This window comes from Dromiciops gliroides, chromosome 1 (genome assembly GCF_019393635.1).
Source record: "Dromiciops gliroides isolate mDroGli1 chromosome 1, mDroGli1.pri, whole genome shotgun sequence".
Taxonomy (NCBI): domain Eukaryota; kingdom Metazoa; phylum Chordata; class Mammalia; order Microbiotheria; family Microbiotheriidae; genus Dromiciops; species Dromiciops gliroides.
The window spans coordinates 652,300,512-652,325,565 of NC_057861.1; the positions used below are offsets into that span (position 1 = coordinate 652,300,512).

The 25,054-nt window shown below is 37.0% G+C and overlaps 1 protein-coding gene across 3 annotated transcripts in view; it reads right to left on the reverse strand.

Annotated features, from left to right (window-relative positions):
- Window positions 1–25,054, reverse strand: part of TTC39B (tetratricopeptide repeat domain 39B) — a 142,242-nt gene that overhangs the window by 67,496 nt on the left and 49,692 nt on the right. For 2 of the 3 annotated variants that reach the window (XM_043962534.1, XM_043962551.1), the window contains exon 2: window positions 18,392–18,426. In XM_043962534.1, coding sequence (XP_043818469.1) covers window positions 18,392–18,426 — 35 coding nt within the window. Of the gene's footprint in view, window positions 1–4,920; window positions 5,208–18,391; window positions 18,427–25,054 lie in introns of those variants that run through there. The other variant, XM_043962543.1, reaches the window with a different exon arrangement.

Genomic DNA, 25,054 nt, shown 5'->3' on the forward strand with positions numbered 1-25,054 from the left:
AGTAACTACTCAGTGCCAGCCACAGTGCTAAGCTCTTTACAGCTATCTAATTCGATCCTCACAACAACCCTACAAAGTTAAGTGAAATTATTATTCCTCTTTCACAGTTGAGGCATCAAAGCAAACAGAGGTTAAGTGACATGCCGGGAGTCACACAGCTAGTGTCAGAGACCAAATCTGAACTCAAGTCCTCCTGCCTGCAGGCTCAACACCACCACTAAATACACTAGGCCACCAGCTGCCTCAGAAGGGACATCCAAAGTGAACTCTCCAGAAACATACACCCAGCCTAGTAGGTGTCAGAGGCAGGACTTGAGCCCAGCTCTTTCTTACTCCACTCTCCCATGCTCCTTCCTGAATAAATATACAACAAAGAAGGATAAAAATTACCCAAAACAATTTCTATTGAAATCTATGTTAATACTCTGTATAGTAAAGCCATTCCATACATATAGTTTAAGGAAAATATTGAAATTGGAGTCAAATATACATCTAACCCAGATGAATTTCCTTCAATTTAATTATCTGATTTATACTAACAAATCTCACACAGTATTTAAGCCTGTATGGGTAATCTGGTGCTACATGGACTTTATGATAACAAAGTTAAGTGAAGTCACAATAGGATGAACCACTATATTCATTTATTTTCATTTAATGGCACCATTACAATTTGGGATGCCTCTAGGGAGGTTACACAGAGCATTGTCTTAAACTCTATTTTTAATTTAATCTAAACAATTATTTGTTAAACACCTACTATGTACAAGTCCCTACGGATACAAAGAAAAAGACAGCAAGCTCTGCTCTCAAGAATCGGTTCTCCAGAGATATACAACGTGGATATAGGAACAGGCTCATATAAGGTCTGTATGAAGGGATAAAAAAAGTGATCCACTTTCCATTATTCTGAGTTCCAAATTGATTTTAAGACACTATTTATGCTTAAAGCAACACCTACGGTGGGTGCTATGATGTTTTCAGCATCATCCCCAGAAGAATTTGCTATGATGTAAATACATAAGATTATGAAAAAGCAAGTGCAGGATAAAGGGTAGGCAATATAAGGAACACCTAAAGTGTTGCTACCAATAACTTAGGGTAAGGGGATAATAAATTTAGAGCTGGAATATAGAATTCATCTAGTTTTCCCAAGTGGTAGAGAAGTGTTTGAACTCAAATCCCATGTTCTTTCTACTACAACACAGTGAAAGAGGAATGATTTTTTAATAAATGCAAAAAGAATTTTGAAAAACAGAAAATACCACTCTCCATAGGACAACAGAATTCTTTTTTTCTTTGTTTTTGGTGAGGGTTTTTTTTTTGGGGGGGCGGGGAACAAGTCAAGAAGCAATGTATTACAGTGACAGTTGAGAGACTTCTAGGGACAGTAACACTGACAGTACAATTTTCAAACTCTGTCAAGGATTCACAAATAACTTCACCTAGTTCTGTATATAATTTATAGTAAACATCTCTACTTTACTCAGGAAAATTAAATCCATTATATCAAGATTCCATAATTTATGGCAAAGAACAAATGCTTTACAGATACCACATACCACCTTTCACAGATGCAAAAAGAGTATATGGAAACCACAGCAATCCACTCAACTAAGAGTTGTGTTAAAGCTTCTTTTCAGTCAGTCAGTAAGTAAGGATTTATTAAGCAGCTACAATATGCCAGGCATTGTGCTAAGTAAGCACTGGGGAGGGATACCAAAAATAAATGAATGAATGAATGAATGAATGAATAAAGAAAGAAAGAAAGAAAGAAAGAAAGAAAGAAAGAAAGAAAGAAAGAAAGAAAGAAAGAAAGAAAGAAAGAAAGAAAGAAAGAAAGAAAGAAAGAAAGAAAGAAAAACTCCACTTGCCCTGGAGGAGTTCACAATCTAATGTGGGAGAAAACATGCTCCCCCCCCCAAATAAAAATGTACAAACAGGTTACATACATGACAAACATAACTGACTAAGAACTGAAGGATCCTAATCTATTTAGGTTCCCAAACTAGTGAATTGCCTGGGGCTGACCAGACTATACTTCTGGCTTCTAATTACTTTTGTAAAACCCAAACTCTCTACTCTCAGACTTTAGCTTGTTATGCAAAAGAATTTATCCGGTGAAACTATGAGATACTTAACCCAGCCCCAAGCAGTCATTCTCTCTGTCTTAGTACCTTATGCTCTTTGCAACTCCTCTAACCCGATTAAAGACCTCAATTTTGCTGTATTGTTTTCATTAAAATTTCAGGTTAAGATATGGGATAAATAGGAAATAATCAATAGAGGGAAGGCAGCAGAATTAAGAGAGATTGGGAAAGGCTTCCTGCAGACACTTACTAAACATTTACCAAGTGCCAAGCACTGGGCTAAACAATGAGACTAAAAATAAGGGCAAAAATCAATCCCTGCCTTCAAAAAGCTTATCTTTCAATACAAATTCGTTTTTTGGAACACCAGAACACATTTTCCCACAGAAGCAATGTTTAAAAGGTAATTTCCCAGGACAACCTGCAAATGCCAATTTAATTCGTTTGTCCTTCCTTCTCAAAGAGAACAATGACATATGGGGAGGTGATGTCATGACTTGCAGGGAGTTGGATTTAAGTTAAAGCAGGGTTGAGCAAACAACTTCCCTCTCTCCTCTGGAGCTATCTGGGTCCAGTGGCAAGATATAGATCAGGATGACTAGAAATGGCCCCCGATGCAGTGGGAGACCTTGGACTTTTTATGCTAAAGTTTTTTCCAGGTATCAGTTTGCCTGAGGCAAGGCCCATCAGTGATTAAGGCTAGTTTTTTTGTTTTTTCCATTTAATTTAACTTGGAATACAGCTGGACTATTTAACACTAGCCTGAAATCTAGGTGCTGGTAATAAGGGAAGGGGGGGGGGAGTGTTTCTCCATTTCCTGGGTTGAGTGGCCCCAGCAAAATTTTGAAAAAAGTTAAGTTTATCATTGGCATGTGCTGCTTGGCCCCTTCCTGAGGTCCACAGCCTTTTTGTTCATCACATTCTAGCATTCTAGTCATATACACCCTATTTCCCCCTTAAAGTATTATACATATTCCAAAATTAACCACTTTTAACCCTCACTTACCACAGTATGGTCAATCTTAACTAGGTGTTAGACAAAATAATCTCCTTGGATTAATTTGTTTTAGCTCCTTAAGCCTCCCAGGCCATTTGAATTTGTAAAAGAGAATACTTGTTAACCCCAAGGTTAACAGAGCTGTTTTACCACTATAACAATAATCCCCCCCCCCAAAAAAAAGGGGTGGGGGGATTCAAACAGTCCTCGGAAAATTTTGAAGGAGTAATCTCCCTGTCTGGGACTCAGCCACCAGGTCAACTCCCCTAATCTGCACTGTGTTGAACAGTGTGGTTCCTCTTTCTCTACCTCTGAGATACACACCCTGTCAAAATTTCTGGGTTTTGCAAGGGACACGTTGGGAGAGACAGAGCCTGGATGTTAGAGTAGAAAGGCCCAATGGATGGCAATCATTTGTACCAATGGATCATTGGTAATTTGGGTCATGGTCTAAAATCTTCAGTACTAAATTCAAAGTAGCAGCATTTAAGGTATGACAAAATTGTTTTAAAAATAAAAACAACAGCTGTTTTAAGGGGGTAAGGGAACCCAAAAAAAGTTACACTTAAACAAACCAAACAAAATACTGGCACCAAAAAACTAGCAAAATATGTTAATGCAAGTCAAACTCATTTGGCATTGACAGTGCTACCAGGTGGTATTTTTAAGTATTTTGACCACTGAAATTTCAACAGGACAACTTTTGCAAACAGTTTTAATTGAGATTTTAAAAAAAGATAAAAGACTACTAAGATAAGCCATCAAAACATATTGCTGGTTTTCTACATATGCCACAAAAAGAGAAGCCAGGGCAAAGACAATTTAACAAAGACAAATAATGTGGGGGGCGGGAGGAGAGGGAGACAGTCAATATCAAATCACAGGGCTCAGAGATAGAAAGGGGTCCTTAAAAATACAAACCCCACATGCTACGTATGAAGAAAATGACACAGGGAAAGGAACTGACTTTCCCAAGGTCATTCAGTAGTAAATGAGAAGCAAGACTAGAACCTGGGTCCTCAGACTTCAAATCTTTCTACTACATGATATCTCATTTCCTATAAAATGTTAGTGATTAGATAATAATTTAGATATAATATGTATCTTTTTTTCTTCAAATTCCTCTGAAGTAAAAAATTGAGTATATACACACAGACAGCAATGAGGACACAATGAATCAGGCCAAATGTTTATGATTGTAGGAATGCGCCATATAAAGCTGGCACTGATTCAGAGACAAAATTAGAAATAAGTAGTGATGCAGAGACCACTTAAAAAAAAACTCCAATTCACTGCAATCTGCTACAAAGGAGAACAGTAACTAACACTGTATTTTCTGAAATGAAGCTCTCTCACTAGTGATGCTATTTTAAAAGGCACTAGTTTTGCTTACTTTTTCTCATGAATGTTTTAATTACCCAAACACAAAAATCTAACAATGTAAATGGCAAAATACCTGAGCTAGTCACAGGAAATGTGAAGTGAACCATCCTTATGCTGCCATTGTTCTATGGCCAAAGTCTCAGCATCCCTAAATGCATACCTTGCAGTAGCTGAAACCCAGCCTCAGCATCCTGGAGGATTCAATCACATTTAGCAAGTAGCAAGAAATTCTGTTAGCTCAGAGCTCAATGTTAGCCCTTAGTGAAAAAAAATAAAAATAAGTGAACAAGGAAAAGGATCTGGATATACGTTCTAAATTAAAATGCAAACCCTAAAACCACAGATTTTAAATGACATTAAATTATTTTTTTAAGAGCCTGCCACAGACACAATCAGGACATTATAAAAATGACTTCAGAAGCTGCTAAATTGATGCTAAAATATACTTACAGATTTGCAGCAGCAATAACTTTAAAGGAACAAATACAGTCCCACTACGAAGATAAGTCTTTCTTCCCCCTCTGACCTAGCAGATATTTTCAAGGCAGCAAAAAGACAAAGAATATTCAGTTTCTGCTTTATCCATTGATGTCCATAAGGCTTAATGATTATTAAGCAAAATATCAAAATAAAATTGAAGAGTTTATAAGGCAGAAGCAGCTTGCAGCATCACAGGATGCTCCATATCAAAATTTAAAGAAATGTCAGCGGTAGGGAAGCTGCGGTTCCTGCCGTAGCTGATGCCTCGGCAGGAAGGGGATGCTGGGAGATTTTTTCCAATCTGTACTGCAGCCTAATTCTAATCCATCACTGCTTAACTACCAAGAGGGAAATACAGAAGAGAAAAATATGAATGACTTGGATTTTAAAACTAAAGTTCAATTAAACATTTTCAAGTAACTAATTGGATATTACCATAAAGGCAGGGGGAGGAGTGGAAAAACTATTAAAGGAGAAAGTGGAGTTATCATTCTATGTTTTTGTAAAAATAGAAAGCAAAAGAGGTAAATATCTGGGCAGATTTGATGTTGGTAGTTTATACAAGACTCATTTATCTTTGTTTAAAGTCTAAATGAGCAAATGCCACAAAAAATACATGTTAACTGATTAGTGGGTGGTGGGTCACATTACAAGAACAGCAGGGGGAGAGAACAGGATCCAGTAACAGAAAAGAGGACACAGGGCACAGACTGACCATTAAGCAAAGGTTTCCGAGCCAGAAGGTTCCTTTAGACATCATCTAGTAGAAAGCTGTTTCTGATAAGGAATTCTACTGAGACAAAGTAGATTTAAAGACTGACTTGAAACCCAGTGTTCTTCCCTACTGTCCCCAGCTCCAGTTAAGTACCACATTGGTATGCAGATTGTACTGACCTTAAGAGAGCAAATAGCTAAAAGTGACCTAAAAAAAAAAAGTATATATGCAAAATCTTTGATTCCTTATTGTGCTTAGAACACCACCTCAAAAGTGATCTTAAGGGGCAGCTAGGTGGCGCAGTGGATAGAGCACCAGCCCTGGATTCAGGAGTACCTGAGTTCAAATCCGGCCTCAGACACTTAACACTTACTAGCTGTGTGACCCTGGGCAAGTCACTTAACCCCAACTGCCTCACTTAAAAAAAAATTTAGTGACCTTAAAGCAATTAACCCCTCAGGGTCTCAGTTTCTTCACCTTTAAAATGTGTAAATTGAACTGTTATTCTAAGCTACAATCTCTTAGGATTTTATAAACTATATTTTAGTTTTCTAATATAGAAGCCAGTCTATATATAATATTGAGGTCTATTACTATTTCAAAACCGGTTTAAAAATAAAATTTTACTCAAGAGTAGAAACTATAGAGATAGGTGGAAGATCAGGACCTGAGTTCAAATCCCAACTCTGCCATTTACTATCTGTATGACTTTAGGCAGGCCACTTAACTTTTATAGATTTTAATAACAGTAATGGCATTTACATAATACTTTAAAGCATATAAAACATCTTATATATTAGCTAGTAGATTTTTGCACGCACTTAAATTAATACAACAATGATTTTGGTTTTGTTTTTTCGAGGCAATTGGGGTTGTGACATGCATGTCACAAGAAACAAAACAAAAACTAAACAAAAAAATTGCAAAATTTAAGGCTTAAAATATAAGGTAGCTAAGTGGTACAATGGATAGAGCACCAACCCTGGAGTCAAAAGGACCCAAGTTCAAATCCAGCCCCAGATTCTTAATAGCTATGTAATCCTGGAAAAGTCAAGTCAACCCCAACTTGTTTCAATTCCTCATTGGTAAAATGAACCAGAGAAGGAAATAGCAAACCACTCCAATATCTTTGCCAAGAAACCCCCCAAATGGGGTCAAAACAGTCAAATGAGACTGAAACAACAAGGCTCAAAAAGTGTGTTGCCTTAATAATAAAAGGTTTCACCTCAGTCTTTGGACATTTGCCTAATACATACTCTTTTGAATTATAATAAGGACTAATAATGAGGTTAGGATTTCCCCTCTTTACATATACAAATGTGTAGGGAGGAAGCTGGAAACAATCCCACTCAGACATTCCGCTCAGAACAACAACTGATCAAAGGTGGGTAGCAAGCACCCTCCAGTGTAAAGAGCATCCTACAAGGAAGGTACTACCTTCTACTTTTATATTTTGAAAATGGATTGCTTTTCTCTATTCTGTTTATTACTCTGAGCTTTCAATGACTATCACTTCCAGAATTCAAATACCAGTAACAGGGGCAAAAATCTGGTAAAAACTCCACCTCCAGACTCAAATACTATACATCTAACTAACCCTAAAGAGCAAAATAGGGTTGAAATGGAAGCAGTGGAAATAAGAATGAAACCCAAGATTTCACTGCTAATTACTTCTTGTAATTTTACCATGCTTAATTTTTATATCAAACTTAACTTTAAACAAAACCAATTTTTAAAACTTTATGAATGATGGGGCAGCTAGGTGGCGCAGTGGATAGAGCACCCGCCCTGAAGTCAGGAGTACCTGAGTTCAAATCCAGCTTCAGACACTTAACACTTACTAGCTGTGTGACCCTGGGCAAGTCACTTAACCCCAATTGCCTCACTAAAAAAATTAAAAATAAAAAAAACTTTATGAATGAATAGATAAACTTTATAAAACATGGGTAATTTTTTTAAATTCTTTTTTGTGTCCCCTTTAATTTTTTTTGTTCTATTTACCTCTATATGTTTATATATTTATATTGCCTTCAGTACAGTTGGAGGGAGTACATACTGACTTGTTTATACTCTGTTTCATATCATATTTTTTAACTGGGGGAATTTATTAATTTTAATGGGATGAGTCAATCCCCAGTTGGTTTCTTCCAACTTCAGGAAGTGGGGAAAGGGAGAAGTATCCATAATAAAAAATAAGGCTACTATAAACACCTTTGCCTACATGGCTTTTCCTCCCTACCCCCAACCCCCCAGTGGGGGGGACCTAAATCTGTAGTACAAAGCTTTTAAAAATTCACTCTTCTAGCTTCAAATCACCTGGCAAATTTCTGCTGATAAAACTTCTAGAATTAAGGAAAAATTCATGTCTCCCAAAATGTCAGGAAAATGCCACAAATGGAAAGAAGCAAACACATCCTAATTCCAGCTACTTCAGGAACAAAAAATCTTACACATTTATAGGATTTCCATTCATGTCCTATACCTAAATGTCCCAGTAGCACTTTAAATTCATTATTTCCAAAATTTAACTCATGTTCTTCCTCCTCCACCACAAAGAACTACATACATCCTCCTAACAATTCTGCAAAGGATACCACCAATCTCCTAGTCATAGGTTTGGATCCTGAAAGTCATCTTGATTTTTTTCCCTCCCTTTCACATCTAAATAAGTTGCCTTAACCTTTTGATTCTCTCTATAAAGTATTTTCCACTCTCAACCATCACCACCCTAGATCAGGCTCTCATTCCATCTTTCATAGCTAAGAAAACTGAAATTGAGTCAGGATACCTGGCTTTAAATTGTGGTTCCAACACTTTTGTCATGTTTCCATGACTGACTCACTTCACAAAATCAGTTTTCTCATCTATAAAATGGGTTTAATAATGCATTCCCTCTCTCATTGGTTTATTATGGGGAAAGTCCTTCGTAAACTAGAAAGCACTGTATAAATGTGAGCTATTATTATGAATATTAAAAGAACCTGCTTCAAGTCTCTCCCCTCTCTACAACATCCTTTACACAGCTGCCAAAGCAAATAGCACAGTGCTAGCCAAACCCCCAAACTCTAACGACTGTTGGTAAAAACTAAATATTTGACAAAAACTCCTAGGAAAGCTGTAAAGAAGTCTGGCAGAAGTTCAATTTAGATTAACATCTCACACCATAAATCACAATGAGCTCCAAATAGATATATGTTATAGGATATAAAAGGTATCACATAAACAAATGTGAGAAGCAAAGAACACTTTCATATGTAAAAAGTCCATGACCAAACAAAAAGAAACACAGGAGATAAAATGGATAATTTTGATTACATAAAATGTTAAAGTTTCTGCACAAATTAAATCCATGGAGTTAGAATTAGAAAAGAAATAGTTAACTAGGGAAAAAAATCTTTGCAGCAATATGGGAAGGCTCTAATTGAAGAAGTGGCATTTGTACACAGAGCCAAAAAAACTATAAAATTAGATCATTCTAGGGAGAAAATTCCAAAGTCTGTTGTTAATAATAACAATAACAATTAAAAATAACAACAACAACAACAACAGCCAAAGTTCTTTCATCTCATGGAATCTTTCTCCAGTGATATAAAAATATTTATATAAAAATATAAAATTTTTAACAAGGAAAGACAGACTGAAGGCTTCAAGCTTGAATCCAGACCTTAAACTGAATCATAAACTTAAATCTTAAACTGAGGATGTATGTAGTCCTTTGTGGTGAAGGAGATATTTAGAAAAACCTTAGTCTCTACACTAGTCAAAACACTTCTCAAAAACAGAATCAAGCAGAAAACCATTGTTGAATATATTTTTAAAATTAAGTCAAAGTTAAATAGGAACACATTTAAAGCAATTAATATCTATATAATATCAATTTCAAGGTACACTTTCTGAAAAATAAAATTAACAATAACAGATTTGGAAAATGTCTTAACAAAAATCCATACAATATTAACAATATGCATATTTGTTACCTTAAGAAATCCTAGTCAAAAACAAGTTTAAAGATTCATAGATATTCTCATAGAACATCACAAAAGTCAAAAACCTACAGAAATATTTTTGGAGTAAGCACACATCGCTTCACCAAGCAATAGTAAAGTGACAATAGGTGCTTACCAACAAGTGCATGCCACTAGATTTATCAAACATAACATAAAGTATTTTGACTCCAGATGGAGCATATGAAGCAGCTAAAACCCCAAAGTGGAACCCAAAAGCCTTATTAGAAAACATCCACATGAACGAAGTCAACAATGTTGACAAAACATCCAAAAAATGACTGAGTCAGTCAATATGAGGTTTTTTTAAGCACCTGCCAAGCACTGCACCAACCACCGGGGCTATAAGAGAAAGTCCTTCCTCTCAAACAACTATGTACAATAAGATATATACAGGATAAACTGGAGCTAACCAAGAGCCTGTCATTTGGGTTTGTTCATAGAAAAGAAGGGAGGAGTTATGATGTCAATTCAAGATGAAGTCACTGCCACCAGATTTTACAGAAGAGTTATATATTAGGAGTCCAGACTTAGTGATTAATGTAGATTATGTACAGAAAAAGGTAACAATTGTGTAAAACATAACTGCAGGCTGTAAAGTTTTACCACTTAGTAAAATACCTAACAAAGTAATATCTGGTGGCTAGAATTAAACATCAAAAGTAAACCATCTTTCATGGACCAATAGCAAATCCTCATACAACAAAGAGCTCAAAATTTTGGAGAACTCTACCAACAAACTATACTAGAATTGCACCATTACCACAGACCAAACTTGCCCAAAATCACCTACACGTAGCACTTATCCATAAAAACTTAAGCAGGTGCTGCCATGCCAAATAGTCCATTTCTAAGCTATGTGGAATAAAAAGTTGTCGGCATATGGGAACCCAGAAAGAGGAGATAAAAATCTTGTAGGAACAAGATGAGGTGCATGTCATCCTTTCTGCCTCTGGAATTACACCAACTAAAATCTGACACTTTCAGTATATCTACAGAGGATAAGCTTATATTCTAATAGTTTTATTCAACTACTAAAATCAATCACTTTAGCGACCTATGTAAAAAAAAATAACAATAGAAGGGTAGCAACTTGTCCCAGAATTATTTCTATCTGAACATCATCAAAAAGAGATGAAAGATCTCATGAGAATGAGATGATGGTGGTGGTGGTGATGACAAGAGTAGTAGAAATAATAATAAAAGCTCACATTTCAATAGAGGTATAACTAGCACTTTGCAAAGTACTTTCACCAGGACAGTGTGAGGGATATAATACAGTACTATTACTCCCATTTGATAGATGATGAAACAGATTCAGAAGTTAGGACTGTAAGTTTCTTGAGGGCAGAGACTCATCCTTATACCTGGAATATACTCCCTTCTCACCTCCACCTCAGAAAATCACACTCTTCCTTCAAGACACTGCTCAAGCACCACCTTCTAAATGAAGCTTTTCTTAATCCCCTTGACTAACTTACATTTAACAACCATATATTTATTCTCTTTATATTTATTCTATATATTTATATATGTAATTATTAACTCTGTCATTAGAATATAAACTCCTTGACAAAGAGATAACTTCATTGTTTGTATTTTTATCTTCAGCAATTGGCACAGTGCCTGGCACATTGTAGGCCCTCAATAAATGTTTTGTGATCAACTGGTTTGTATTCCCAACACCTATTGGTGTACCTGGCATAGATTAAGTGCTTAATAAATTTTTAATGACTGACTTCTATTAAGCTACAGCATATATATCCTCCAAGAACCAATTCAAATGCTACCTCCCCATAAAGGTACTCCCAGATTCCCCCCCCCCCATCTTGAAGTGATTTCTCCCTCATTTGCTGTCCTATTACTTTATATCTTTTTTACATGCTTACTACAGTCTAAGTAGCAGTATATTCTTACATCTATCTGTATATAAATCTTATTTCTTCCTATTAGATTGTAAAGTTTTTGAAGAGTGTTTAAAAACCTAAAGACCATAGCTTATCTATTTTTGTAGGTCCCCAACTACCCTTCCACAGCCTACATTGCAACATTATTTCCTAGAAGGATGAAGTATCCCCAGAAATTTCTATGACCTATTTAATATAAATTTGAATTTTAATAAAAAGATTAACAATTTTTAACAGAGGATCAAAATAAAACTTTCACTATCTTTTCTGCTAGTTACCTTTTTGCAGCAAAATTGCCTTTATTGACAAAGTATTAAAAGGCTTGCTTCTATGCCACTACATTCAATTTTTGAAATTCATATGCCTCTCAAATCCACTGAGGCCTTAAATAAGCGTTTCAAAACGAATAAAATAGCAGTTGGAACTTCAAGTCATTTTTTACCAAAGGCACAAAACTAATACTTTACATATGGATGACATGTCACATTAGTCACAAATATTACAATTTTATTTAAGTATAAAATAAAACTTCATTATTTAATAATTATGGGAGACAAAATACTGAGAGCACTTCTACTTGGGATTTTTATCTTTAGCTATAAAGAAGAGCTGTATTCAGGAAAGATTAGCCATAAGCAAAGTTGTATATCAAATCCCATTTATCATTTAAGAATGAGAGATCCACTGGGGTTTGGGGGGAAATATCTTAGGTTGAGTTCTCATCACATATTAAATCTTTAAATCTAGACTTTTGATGGTAAAAAGTCCTAGATATGTCTAGTCCCTTTCATTCCCACTCTAGGACACATTCTACCAAAACATACAGTTCCTTCTCCCTGGCTACTCGTTGGTATGTACCTGTCAGTTTTCACCAGTGCACACAGAGCATGAAGTATCAAACTTGAACAGAGGACAGGCTCTGACTTAGAGTCACAGGTAATAATCCTGTCCTCTAGATCTAAGGCTTGCTGTCTTTGAATTCTCAATACCCACTGGTTCTTTACCACTTTCCTACCTAGGTCTAAGCTTCTGGTCCCAGACAATTCACTGAAAAGAAGAACAATCAAGACCAATTCTTCCTTCCCACACAGCCCTACTAATGTGCTTCCTGACTCTAAGACATTATATGACCTCAGTAGCAGGTAGCTGATTGGACCCTTGGCATAGCCACATCCCATGAAGACGAGTCATGAGAAATGGTTTACAGCAGAGGTGTCAAATGCTCCAGTGAGGACCAAACCAGATTAAAATGTAATTGGGGGGGGGGGGCAGCTAGATGGTGCAGTGGTTAAAGCACTGGCCCTGGAATCAGGAGTACCTGAGTTCAAATCCGGCCTCAGACACTTGACACTTACTAGCTGTGTGACCCTGGGCAAGTCACTTAACCCCCATTGCCTAAAAAAAAAAAATGTAATTGGGGAATTAAATAAAATTGAGATAACATAGCTCTTAAAACTAAGTCAGCATGCAGATTAATGGCCCCGTTTCTATTCGAGTTTTGACACCACTGGCTTATGGTCTGACAGGAGAAAGAAGGTATATCTGGTGTTGTGTCAGCCGAGGATCCTATAATGATTTAGAGCTAGAAGGGGCTCTTTAGATACCATCTGGTCCAGCTGTCTCATTTTAAAGATGAAATGAAGTGACATAAAAGTGGTAGATAAGCAGAGCAGAATTCAAATCCAGATCCTGACTCCAAATCTATGGCTCTTGCCTGTATGCTGCTTCCTTCATCAACTAAACCATGGTGGATTCCAACTTCTCCTTGAAACCAGTCCAGAACCCTCTTTGCCCATGGCCCCAGAACACTCTGCTTATGGTTGTCCCTAAATTTCTCTGATTTCAGAACCCCAAGTCAGGGAACCAAGGAACCTTACCTTCTTGGCCTCTGCACCACCTTAACCCCCTCAGTACAAACACCTACCACTTCTCATTTCTACTTATCTTTTCCTTTTCTGCCACTGCCCCCCAAAATGGATGTCAATTCTGTAATTCATTCCTTTCCTCCACATACTGGACCACAAAAAGATGTTTTCTTGAATTTATTGATACAGAATACACACTATGGAATAAGAACTATAAATGTATATAAAATAAAACTACCTTGGCATATTGAGGGAGTGCCTAAACTTTGAAACCTCATCTTTAATTCAAGTTTCCCAAACCTAGCTCAGCTTTCATGATCCTTAGCCTAAAGCATACTCTAAAGTATCAAGATCTGAAAAGGGATAAAAAGAACTATTATGTACAACTAAAGTTGTCCCCAAAACCCAGAAAATGGAGTAATTCAAAATGACATCCAGTCACTTCCCTCACAACCCCCAAACACCCCCACACACACACACACACACGCCTTCCCCAAAATATCAACTGCTCCATCCCTTGGAATGTTTATTTCAGGAAACAGTCTATATTAACTTGAGATCTACTTATATACCAGCCGTACAAGTTACAAAATAAAATTAACTCCCTGTTTAACAATCATGTAATTTCAAAAATCTGTTATTCAGGGATGCCATATCATGAAATACATTACACTTCATTCAAAGAATTCACCAACAAATGGCCAACCTGCTGTTACTGGTGATGAGCTTCTTTGCACTTAGCTAAAATGATCTTTAGAAAATATGCACAGGGCGGCTAGGTGGCACAGTGGATAAAGCACCGGCCCTGGATTCAGGAGGACCTGAGTTCAAATTCGGCCTCAGACACTTGACACTTACTAGCTATGTGACCCTGGGCAAGTCACTTAACCCTCATTGCCATGCAAAAAAACAAAAACAAAAACAAAGAAAAGAAAACATGCACAGACTATTGCTGAGACTGTATATGAAGTCTTTCCAGCATGCTAGAAATTGTCAAAGACCATGCTCCATTGCTGTGGCCTTTGAGAATCAATGTTCACCTCCGCAGTCACTATGACACATCAGAATATAATTTATGGAGAGGCAGGACAGACAGGTGTGTGCATATGTGTATATACATATATATGTGCATATACACATGTATATGGGGGCTAGCATGGATAAGTTGGCATGGATGGGTTGCAATGTGCATTGTTGGACAAAATTCCCAAGCCAATGAGATCACAGATCTCATGAGGAAAGTTTTCAAATCACTTTCATATGTAAATTATTTTGTTTGAACAAACAACCTAGATTTTATCGGACTTTGTATCCCCATTCTACAGATGAGAAAACTGAGATATGAATGACATCTTGGATATGAGCACTTTTCGATCATAACACTATATTCAATTAAAATAGAAGAATAAGGAAATTCGCTAAAAACAAAATTAGTCTTTTTCACCTTTGGTGACAGAAAGAGAAAAGGGAAGGGAGAAAGGAAGAGTGTAGTAGAAAATGCAACAAATCTGGTATCCAAAGACAGTGGTTCAAATCCTGGCTCTGCCACTGTGCCAAGCTATGGGACTATGGGCAAGTTACTTGATCCGTTGAAGCTGAAATTTTAATTCATAATTCAACAGAGGAAAAGTACATGGAATCAAAGGAGGTAATTCCTTTCTAATAATAGGAAATTAAAGTTATTTGAGGAACAACTTTTTTCACTTTTGAAGAGGTTCAAAGATACAAAAGACATATAGTAATACCTTATTTATCTGAAATCAATAGGAAATAAGATATACAGCATATTTTCCAAGTAAATGAAATTTATACCTTTTAAGTATTAACATTTTTAAAGACCTTTTTTGGATGTAAATTCTTCTAAAATGTGGCGTGCTTTCCTCTCTTTTGCAGCACAGCATACTGAAGGTAATTGTCTTTTCCTTGTTGATTCAGGGGCATCATGAAAAAACATCCATTACAAAATGGACTGGAACATTATGATGACTTAAAGGGTTATTGAGGTATGGAAAGTTCCTTGTCTCTAACACTGAATTTACCAAACTGCTATAATTTTTTTTTTATTTTTAAAGCATAATTCTTACCCCCTTTGTCAATAAGGAACCCAGGTCTTAGGAGGCTCATAATCTTCCTTTCTTTCAAAACTTTCCGAGACTACCCCTCTACCAGGAGTACCCTACCAATGACCTTCATATATCCTCCCATCTTTATTACCCACTTTCACCATGAACTACCAAACTGTAGCCACTGGGAATCTAGGCTAGGCATAAAATACAATTCCTTTCAAGACTTAGTATATCTTATACTTCCTCTAAAACTCTACCCTAATTATCTAAAAATCTACCCTAATTAAACCTACTCCCGAGCATTCTAACCAAAAGCCAATGGGTTTGTTATGGCTCAAAGAATGGGCTATGGCTGAAATTAGTTGACTATTCAGAAACATCAACCCAGATGGGGTGCTAAGGACCAAAAAAATCTGATTCTTCAAGAGGAATAAAATGAAGATTCTGAATAAACATGTTACATGTTAAGCATAAAAGATCTATCAAATAGGGGTCTATCTTTTTAGCTCTATTCACTCTATCACTACAAATGATGCAGGATGAGAAAGTGGAAATAAGGTTGCTTGGGAGGCAAAGGACCTGAGTGAAAATCTCCTCTCTGTCACCTATTACATTAAGCAAATCAATTAATTTCCCTAGGCCTCAGTTTATTTATCTGTCAAATGAAGGTTTTGGACTAAGTGACCTCTGAGGTGCCATACAGCTCTAGATCTATGATCTTGTTACTTGTTCTCAACTATCACTTCTTTCTGCTTGTCAGAGCATCTGCCTCTAGTAGTCCTCAACCCTTTAATGTGCCATACCTGACCTACCATAACCTGAAAACAATTACCAGCACTTATAGAATTGTATCCAAGCAAAGGATCTCAGTGAGCACCTCAGTGATTAGTAAAATACATCAACTGTAACATTTATTTTTACTGTTCAGGGTTTTTTATTTTGTTTTACTTTTTTGCTTGCATTTCAGAAATCCAAATAAGGAGAGTATGAACCATAAAAATAGACTGAGTTTTAGCAAAAGTAAAGAAGCAAATATACTTGAATAGATCCATGATGTTGTTAATTTAGGTATTCGACACCCCACACATTCTGTATGGTTCTTGTCTGACTTTCCATAAATTCTCCACAAAGAATCTATCAAATATAATAAAAACCTTTCTCTGGCCCTTTCAATATTTCAAACAAATTTCAGGCTCTCCATCTATTTTCCCCTCATTTTTGTTACAGGAGCAGTCTAGCTTTTCTTCTAATTATTTATGCCCTTTGTGGCGTGATAGCCTATTGCCAAGTCTGAGGAATGGTCAAAATTTGAAAAGTTCCTAGGCTTGAGTGAGGAAAAAAATTTAAATGAGAAATCCCTAGCCTACAGAGTAGACAGGATTACAAGCAACAGGGAATAAGAATGCAACACACCCTTTTATCATCCACTTAAATCATCAAACACATAAAAGGTTTTTTTCTTTCATATGTAACTTAAGGCTTTGGCTTTGTGACCTAGTATCTATGAGTACCCCTGACAGATGAAACTGCCAGCACAGAGGGCTCTGTGTCTCCTTGTCTTTGACAGTTATCCCACAACCTACCCGCCCTATACACACCAATGGCCACCACTGTCAATGTTAGCTATGTGAGGGAAAGGCAGACTGAAGGATGAATCGGCCTTCAACTGAACTAGAACTATCGACATGTATCCTTTTCCATATTCAGAACCTGCAGCCTCATTAGCTAAGTGAACCTATTCTCTTATAATCCACTTCTGTCAGGACAATCATTTGTGCAATCTGGATACCTGGCTTCCTGGGCTGCCTAGGATAAGTGGTGCTTTATATACCACCTTGCTTTCAAGTCATCATTGGAAATATTCCCCACACCTACATATACCCACAGGTGTGTGAACTTAGGATGGGATTTGGAGATGGAAGAGACAAGATATCTAGCTGAGAAGTTCTTTAATTTTTGGTGTCATATACCGCCCCCCCCTTGGCAGTATAGTGAGGCCTACAGACCCACTAGCAGAATCATGTTGGTTGCCTCTGTTTCTAATTGAAGAAATGTTCAGTTTCAGTTAGAGGTGGTAAAAATGAATATATAACTCTTTTTCTCATGCAAATTCAAAGACCCCTTTGGAGCGTGTACACAAACTCTTAGAGGATCCATGGAACTCAGGTTAAGAACTCCTGATCCCGCTCCACCCCTTGATTTCACAAAAATAAAGAACCTAAGGCCCAGAAAAGCTAAGGCAACTTCTTCAAAGTCACAATGCAGCACTGAGAGCAGGGACATGATCTCACATCTCCTGATGAGAAGTCAAAAGGAAAATTAACCAGAGATGATTCCACACTCTTAAGACAATAATTTTCATCAAGGAGAGATCTTTACATGAGTATCTATTTAGAAGATGAAGTCAGGATCGGGACATGGAGAATTTGGGGAGAAACATAGAAAGTTGTACTCAACATACTTGAGGCTAAAGGAAATGGGAAAACATTAAAATGAGAAACAAAAAGGACAGCAGTATTAAAGGATTTTTCTCTTTTCCTATATACCTTGAATATTCTCAAATATAAAATAAAAGGACTCCAGCCAAGCAAGGTGGTCCTTTCTTCTTTCCTAAAAGTATACCCAAGATTTCTTATACAAGAAAATGTAAAAGGCATCTCTCACACAGCTGACACAAAAATATTATATTTCAAAATAATTCTTTGTTTAAATACCATTACTCTGAAAAACTAGGTCTTAAACTGTGGATTAGGTGAATATTCCCTCTCAGTCTTACCCATCACACCATAGCAACCATCACCATGAGCAAAAGTGAGAATAAAACCTATTTCTTATTTAAAGAACCATCATAAAATTCACTTTTTAAGAAATATGATGTACTTACAATGGGAGGTTTTCAAAGGCATCTTCAAAGGTTTCCTGGGGGGGAAAAAAACAAATACAGTGTGTTTGTCATAACTAGAGTACTTAATGTGAGTGGAAAAAATAGATTATTAAGTAAAACTCATTATTTTAATATAAATCATACTATACTATTGATTATTTAATATCATGGCTATTCAATGACTTTTTCATGTGACCTTACTGGTCAAATACTAGAAAACATTAAAATCGCATGCCTGTATTTAATACAAAAATCAATCAGCCTAGCCATAATTATGAATGGGCACCTAATCTAGTTTCTCTTCTCATTCCTTTGTGGTGTGCATGTTAAATGTCCAGAATGTATCTGAACAAGTCATTACCTTAGTGGGCAAATAAGTACTCTAGGCAACTCTTTAACACTGTAAGTTGCTGAGAAGCTATCAACTTGCATTGGTTGGAGGAGTTTAAGGCCACCTTCCCAGGTACCCTCTAATGGAAGCTCTTATTCATGTCTTGACTAAAATGGTGTGCCCAGAATGGAACACCATACTTCACATGTGGTCTAAACCCTAGCTCTTTAAACTGTGGGGTCATGTAATTGAATGTGAGGGTCATAAGAAATTTGGCAACAACAAAAGGTTATGTATACCTATTGTATATACCTATATACTCAGGGTCACATAAAAATTTCTCAGGCAAAAAAGGATCACGAGTAGAAAAAGTTTAAGAAGCCCTGGTCTAAACAGAGAATAGTACAAAAGGACTAGCACCTCTTTATTTTAATGCTTAATATAGCCAAAGACCATATTAGCTTTTCTGGTTGCTGTTATCATACACACTGTTGACTCATACTGAGCTTGCAACTCACTAAAATTTACAGACCTTTTTCCAGACAAAACTGCTCTCTAGACATACTTTCCTATCTTGTACTTGGATGTGAAAAATCACCTTCAAAAGTTCAAGATTTTATATGTATTTTTCATATGTTGTATATGTGTATGAGATGTCCCAAAAGTTTTACTACAGTTTTGAGGCTTTAAACTTCACTAAGACTTTTAGTATATACCATTTTTCATCTTATTCAACTCAAATTGAATATTGGTTCTAGCCTGACAAGATCTTCTTTGAAACCTAACCACATCTTTCTAGAAAGTGTGTTAGTTAAGACACATAAGACATAAAAAATGTAAATAGAAACAATAACTCTCCATCTCCCCAATACACTATGTCTATGTCTAACACACACAATGGGTGCTTAATAAATAATAGTGGTTGGTTGGTCAAATCCATATGGTATTTAGGGAAAATGATTCTTAGCTTGATTTTATTATATCCCAAAGTGTACAAGTGAATTCTCAAGAGGTATCACAAAATTCATTGCTCATTTGCATTAATTTTTAAATACTATCACATAGTACTTTTAGAAGGAAAAAAGTACAATGTGAAAATCAAATATGAATCATGAAGCCTTGAATAAAAAAATAATATTTTTGATAAACATGCAACCCATGTCTTTATCCAAGTCACTGATAAAAATGAGTAGCACAGAGCTAAGCACAAATAGCTAGGGCATTCCACCAGAGACCTCCTTCCAAGATGGCATTTGAATTATTAATGACTACTCTTTAGGTTTAGTCATCCAACCATTTTTAAATCCACCTAACTGTAGTATCCCCTAGCACACATCTCTCCATATTTTCCACAAAAATCCCATGAGATATTTTATCAAATCTTTTCCTAAAATTCAGATGAAATGCATCTGAAGCATTCTGCTGGCCTAATAGCACAGTAACTCAGTGCATAAATGCAGTATTTGGGAAAGACTTAGAGGCTTAACCTGACTATAAGCTCAATATGAACAGTATATTATGACTGATTCTATGGGACAAGACCACCAACTCCTTTGTCAGCTACACATTCCAGGTTCTCTTAGCTTTCTCCTTGTGGTTACTGTTTTCAACATTTTAACTTTGCAGAAATGTCTGATCAAGGTCAATCTTTGCTTTTTTCCACTTCCCAATTTTCAGTGCCCATAAGTTATCTCAATAAGTCAGATTGATAGCTACCTTTCCGCTTCACCAGACTGATCTACTGCCTCAGGAAGTCAGGCCCTCCTCTGACTGGCCTCCAAGAGGCTACAGAAGCAACTTCCATTTGTGTCAAAAAGCAAATTCTACTTCCTGCTGCCAACCTGATCTCCCAACCAGGATGCAGAGAACCTCCAGTGCAAAGAGAAGCAACCTTCCCTTTGACCTCAGACCTTCCACCTTCTGCTGCCCCTGTCCCTTGAGGGAAGAAGAAAATTAGTACAGAGTGCAACTTCCACCTCCAATCTAATCTCCAGCCTTGGGACTGAAAAGGAATCATGAAATGGGGTCTCCCACCTGACCATCTGCCTTCTATCTTGTACTCCACTTTGTCTCCAGCCTAATCTCTAACCTCCTTTAGGAAAAGGAATAGCACCTTCTACTCAATGATGAACATCCTCATAGTTGGTCATACTCTATTCATCCCAGTGATTCTGAACCCCTGTAGCTCATCACCCAAACCCCACTCCCCATCCTCCACCACCCAATTCCTTAGTCCCATCTCCCTCAACCCTCCCAACCCAAAGTTCCAACCAAATGCCACTTACACCTTCTACTTTATCCTCCAGAATTCCCACTCAACAAACTTGACTTCGTCCTATATCTTTTTCTTTCCCATGTCTAGATATCCCATCTTCTAGATATTACTGAAACCTAACTCTCCAATGATGACACAAGCCTCCCTAGCCACCCTTTTTTCATCCATTCCCCTCTGCTTACTAATTGAAGCAGGGGAGTTGGAATACCCCTTAGTCCCCATTCCACTTCTGGTTCTCCCCTAACCTCCATCACTCAGTAACTCTTCCTTCTTTGAGACTCATGCAATTCATATATTCCCAATCAATATCCTGGTAGCTGGGCAGCTAGGTGGCATAGTAGATAAAGCACCGGCCCTGGATTCAGGAGGACCTGAGTTCAAATCCAGCCTCAGATACTTGACACTAGCTGTGTGACCTTGGTCAAGTCACTCGACCCTCACTGCCCCACCGGAAAAAAATCCTGGTAGCTGTTGGCCACAGACATCCAAGTCATTCCCATTCATTCCCCAATGAGTTCAGTACCTGGCAATTCGGTACCTGGTATAATTTTTCTCTCTTCTCCATCTTCTCTCTTCTATAACTGCTACTCTCATATTTGAGTACTTCAACATTAATACTGACTCCCCCTCAAACACCCTAACCATTCATTTCTTCAACATAATTGCTTCCTATAACATATTGCTCCCCCCCACCTCAGCTACACACGAAGATAATCATCCCCTAGATCTTGCCATCATCTACAAAGGCACCACTTCCATGTTCAAGAGTTACAAAATCCCCTTATCTGACCATAATCCATTGGTTTTCCACTTTTCCCTCAACCTTCCTTTCCCAAATCCTGCTCCTCATCTTCACTGTGACCTTTAATCCCTTGACCCCTACATTAGCAAACAACTTTGTTTGCATCTCCAAAGGCAGTCTGTTAATCATCTTTCCATTGTTAGGAGATAAGTATAGTTCTATTCATCCAATATGTCAATTCATTCATCACTGGAATAAAAACTTCACATACACAATGCCAATCTCAGTTGACAATGCCAATGTCAATTAAACTGACAGACAACTGTTTTTCTGACCATTTTCTTTTCTTAATAATTTTTCTCAACTACATGTAAAAAAATTTTAACATTCATTTTTTAAGTTATGAGTTCCAAATTCTATCTGTCCCTCCCCCCTGAGACAGTAAGTAATCTAATATGGGTTATATCTGTAATCATTTAAAACACTTCCATATTAGTCATTGCTGGAAGGAAGGAAGGAAGGAAGGAAGGAAGGAAGGAAGGAAGGAAGGAAGGAAGGAAGGAAGGAAGGAAGGAAGGAAGGAAGGAAGGAAGGAAGGAAGGAAGGAAGGAAGGAAGGAAGGAAGGAAGGAAGGAAAGGAGGGAAAGAGACAGAGAGAAAGAAAAGTAAATAAGCTTCAGTTCAGATTCAGACAACAATGAGTTCTTTCTCTAGAGGCAGATAATATTTTCATTCTGAGTCCTTTGGGGATTGTCTTGGACTGCTTGTATTGCTGAAAAGAGTCAAATCATTCACAGTTGTTCACAGTAGAATATTGCTGCTACTGCAAACATTGTTCTTTCTCCTGGTTCTGAACACTTGACCCAGCATCAGTTCATGTAAGTCTTTCCAGGTTTTCTGAAATCATTCCATTCATCATTTCTTATAACACAATAGTATTCCATTACAACCATATACTACAACTTGTGCAGCCATTCCCCAATTCATGGGCAGCCCTTCAATTTCCAATTCTTTGCTTCCCCAAAAAGAGTTGCTATAAATATTTTTCTACAAATAGATACTTTTACCTTTTTATGATCTCTCTGGGATACAGACCTAGCAGTGGTATTACAGCATCAAAGGGTATGTACAGTTTTATACCCTTTGGGCATAGTCTCAAATTTCTCTCCAGAATGGTTGGATCAGTTCACAACTGCACCAATAGTGCATTAGTATCTCTGACCATTTTCTATCACTATCATTAAGAAAGGGAAATACACAGCACTAAAGACTAGGTTTTTTCTTTTGTTTCACTCATGAGTGGCCATGGCCATAGAATTCACCATTTATTAACCAAACTACTGGTGGTGGGCTTTCTCTCTACTTAATTAACTTGGTCTTGAGACAACAGACTCAATCCTACTCCTGTTAGCACACCTTGAAGCCTTTCTAGCTTGGCCAAACATGCCAAAGCTTATACTCCAGTGATTTAGCTTTTTTTGTTTGTTTGTTTTGTTTTTGTTTTGTTTTGTTTTTAGTGAGGCAATTTGGGGTTAAGTGACTTGCCTAAGGTCACACAGCTAGTAAGTGTTAAGTGTCTGAGGCCGGATTTGAACTCAGGTACTCCTGACTCCAGGGCCTGTGCTCTATCCACTGCGCCACCTAGCTGCCCCTACTGATTTAGCTTTACAGAACTCAGCATCACCTTCACCCAGTGAAGAATCCTCAAAGGACTTTTTTTTTTTTAATTAATAAAGTATTTTTTTCCCATTACATGTAAAGATAGTTCTCAACTTTTGTTTATACAGGCTTTCCAATTTCAGATTTTTTCAAAGGACTTTTTTAAAGGAAAGAGATAATACTCATTTAAGAAAAAGAAAAGATTACTATATCTACTAACCTATTTTTCTTTCTCCATCAATAGTTTGAGAAAAATAAGGAAAAAATTTTCTTTATATAATTTTCTTCTTTCTCTTTTTTCTTAGCTAAATAGTCCCTATTCTCCCTATAGACGTTTTAAGGAATATATACAGCATTTTGTGTCTGCCAGGAAAAGAAGTGAAACTTTTAAACAGCCAATTACTAGCACAGTCCCTTTCACAGAAGAGGCACTCTAAAATTTGTAGGGTGTTTTAGTCCCTCGTTAAAATGGGAACAAAAGAAAGAATTATGTAATGTAAGTGCTAAAAAGGAATTCTAATCACCCAGTCCAAGCTCTTCATTTTACAGTTGAAATAGATGGCAAAGGTCTAAGATTCACTGATACCCAAGGTCACATGGTAAGTCAGAATCAGAGCCAAGACTAAAACTAAGACTCCTACTTCAAATGTTGCTCCCCTCTATACCACACAGTAACCCCTGTCAAGTCACCTCTCATCTTTCTCTCTTACTATCTGTCCCTTATCCCAATTTCTTGAAAGGACTATAGATCTTTTAGGTAATTCAATGCACTTCTGGTGCTAGAAAAAGACACAAAGAATAAGGGGGGGGTGCGCTACAGAAGATGAATACTACTTCAAATATCATAATTTCTAGTGGAGAAGAAAAATTATAGGAGATCTAATAAAATCCACAAAACATTAACTATTTACCATGAAAAAAGTCTTGCCATATTAAGATGTAAAGATGGATGACAGAGGCTAGGTGTAGAGATAGATTTGTTAATCATCTTCATAGAGTGAGAGTGAAACCAAATGAGTATATGAAATTGTTAAGAAAAATGGTGTCGTGGTGGAATGTGCATTCATCTTAAGAGTTAGGGGACCAGGGTTCAAATCTCAGCTCTTTCCTTTTGTCTTTGAGAATAGTTTCTTTTGTGAAGTGGTGGGGTAAAATTCAAACTGCAAAGGTTAAGGACAAGTAGGTCGTAAGCAAATGCAGACCACTTCATGCAGAGGTTTATCAGAAAACAAGAAGAAATAGAGTAGATGACATAATTGGGCAGCAATGTCAAGGTAAAGTATCTGGGGAGAACAGGGAACACAAGTTTATTTACTCACTCAGGTAAAAGAGCTAGTAAATACAGAATGATCCAAGATGAACTAGAGACAAGAGAAGACCAAATGGCAGTACAGTGAGCTCTCTCCCATAAAAAAAAAAATCATCAAAAATCATCCAAAGAGATCTAGAAAATGAACCAGATCAAATCCTAATGGGGAAATCTAAGAAAAAGTCAGTCATTTTTCCAGCTCAAGTAAACAAAAGGGAGGCAGAGAGGCAGCAAAAGGAATCAAACACCCCTACAGAGAACTCCAGAGCTCTGGAAGAGGCTGTATACCAGGGCAAGAGGATGCCCTAAACATATTAAGGAAGGGATTACTCCTAAACAAAACAAAC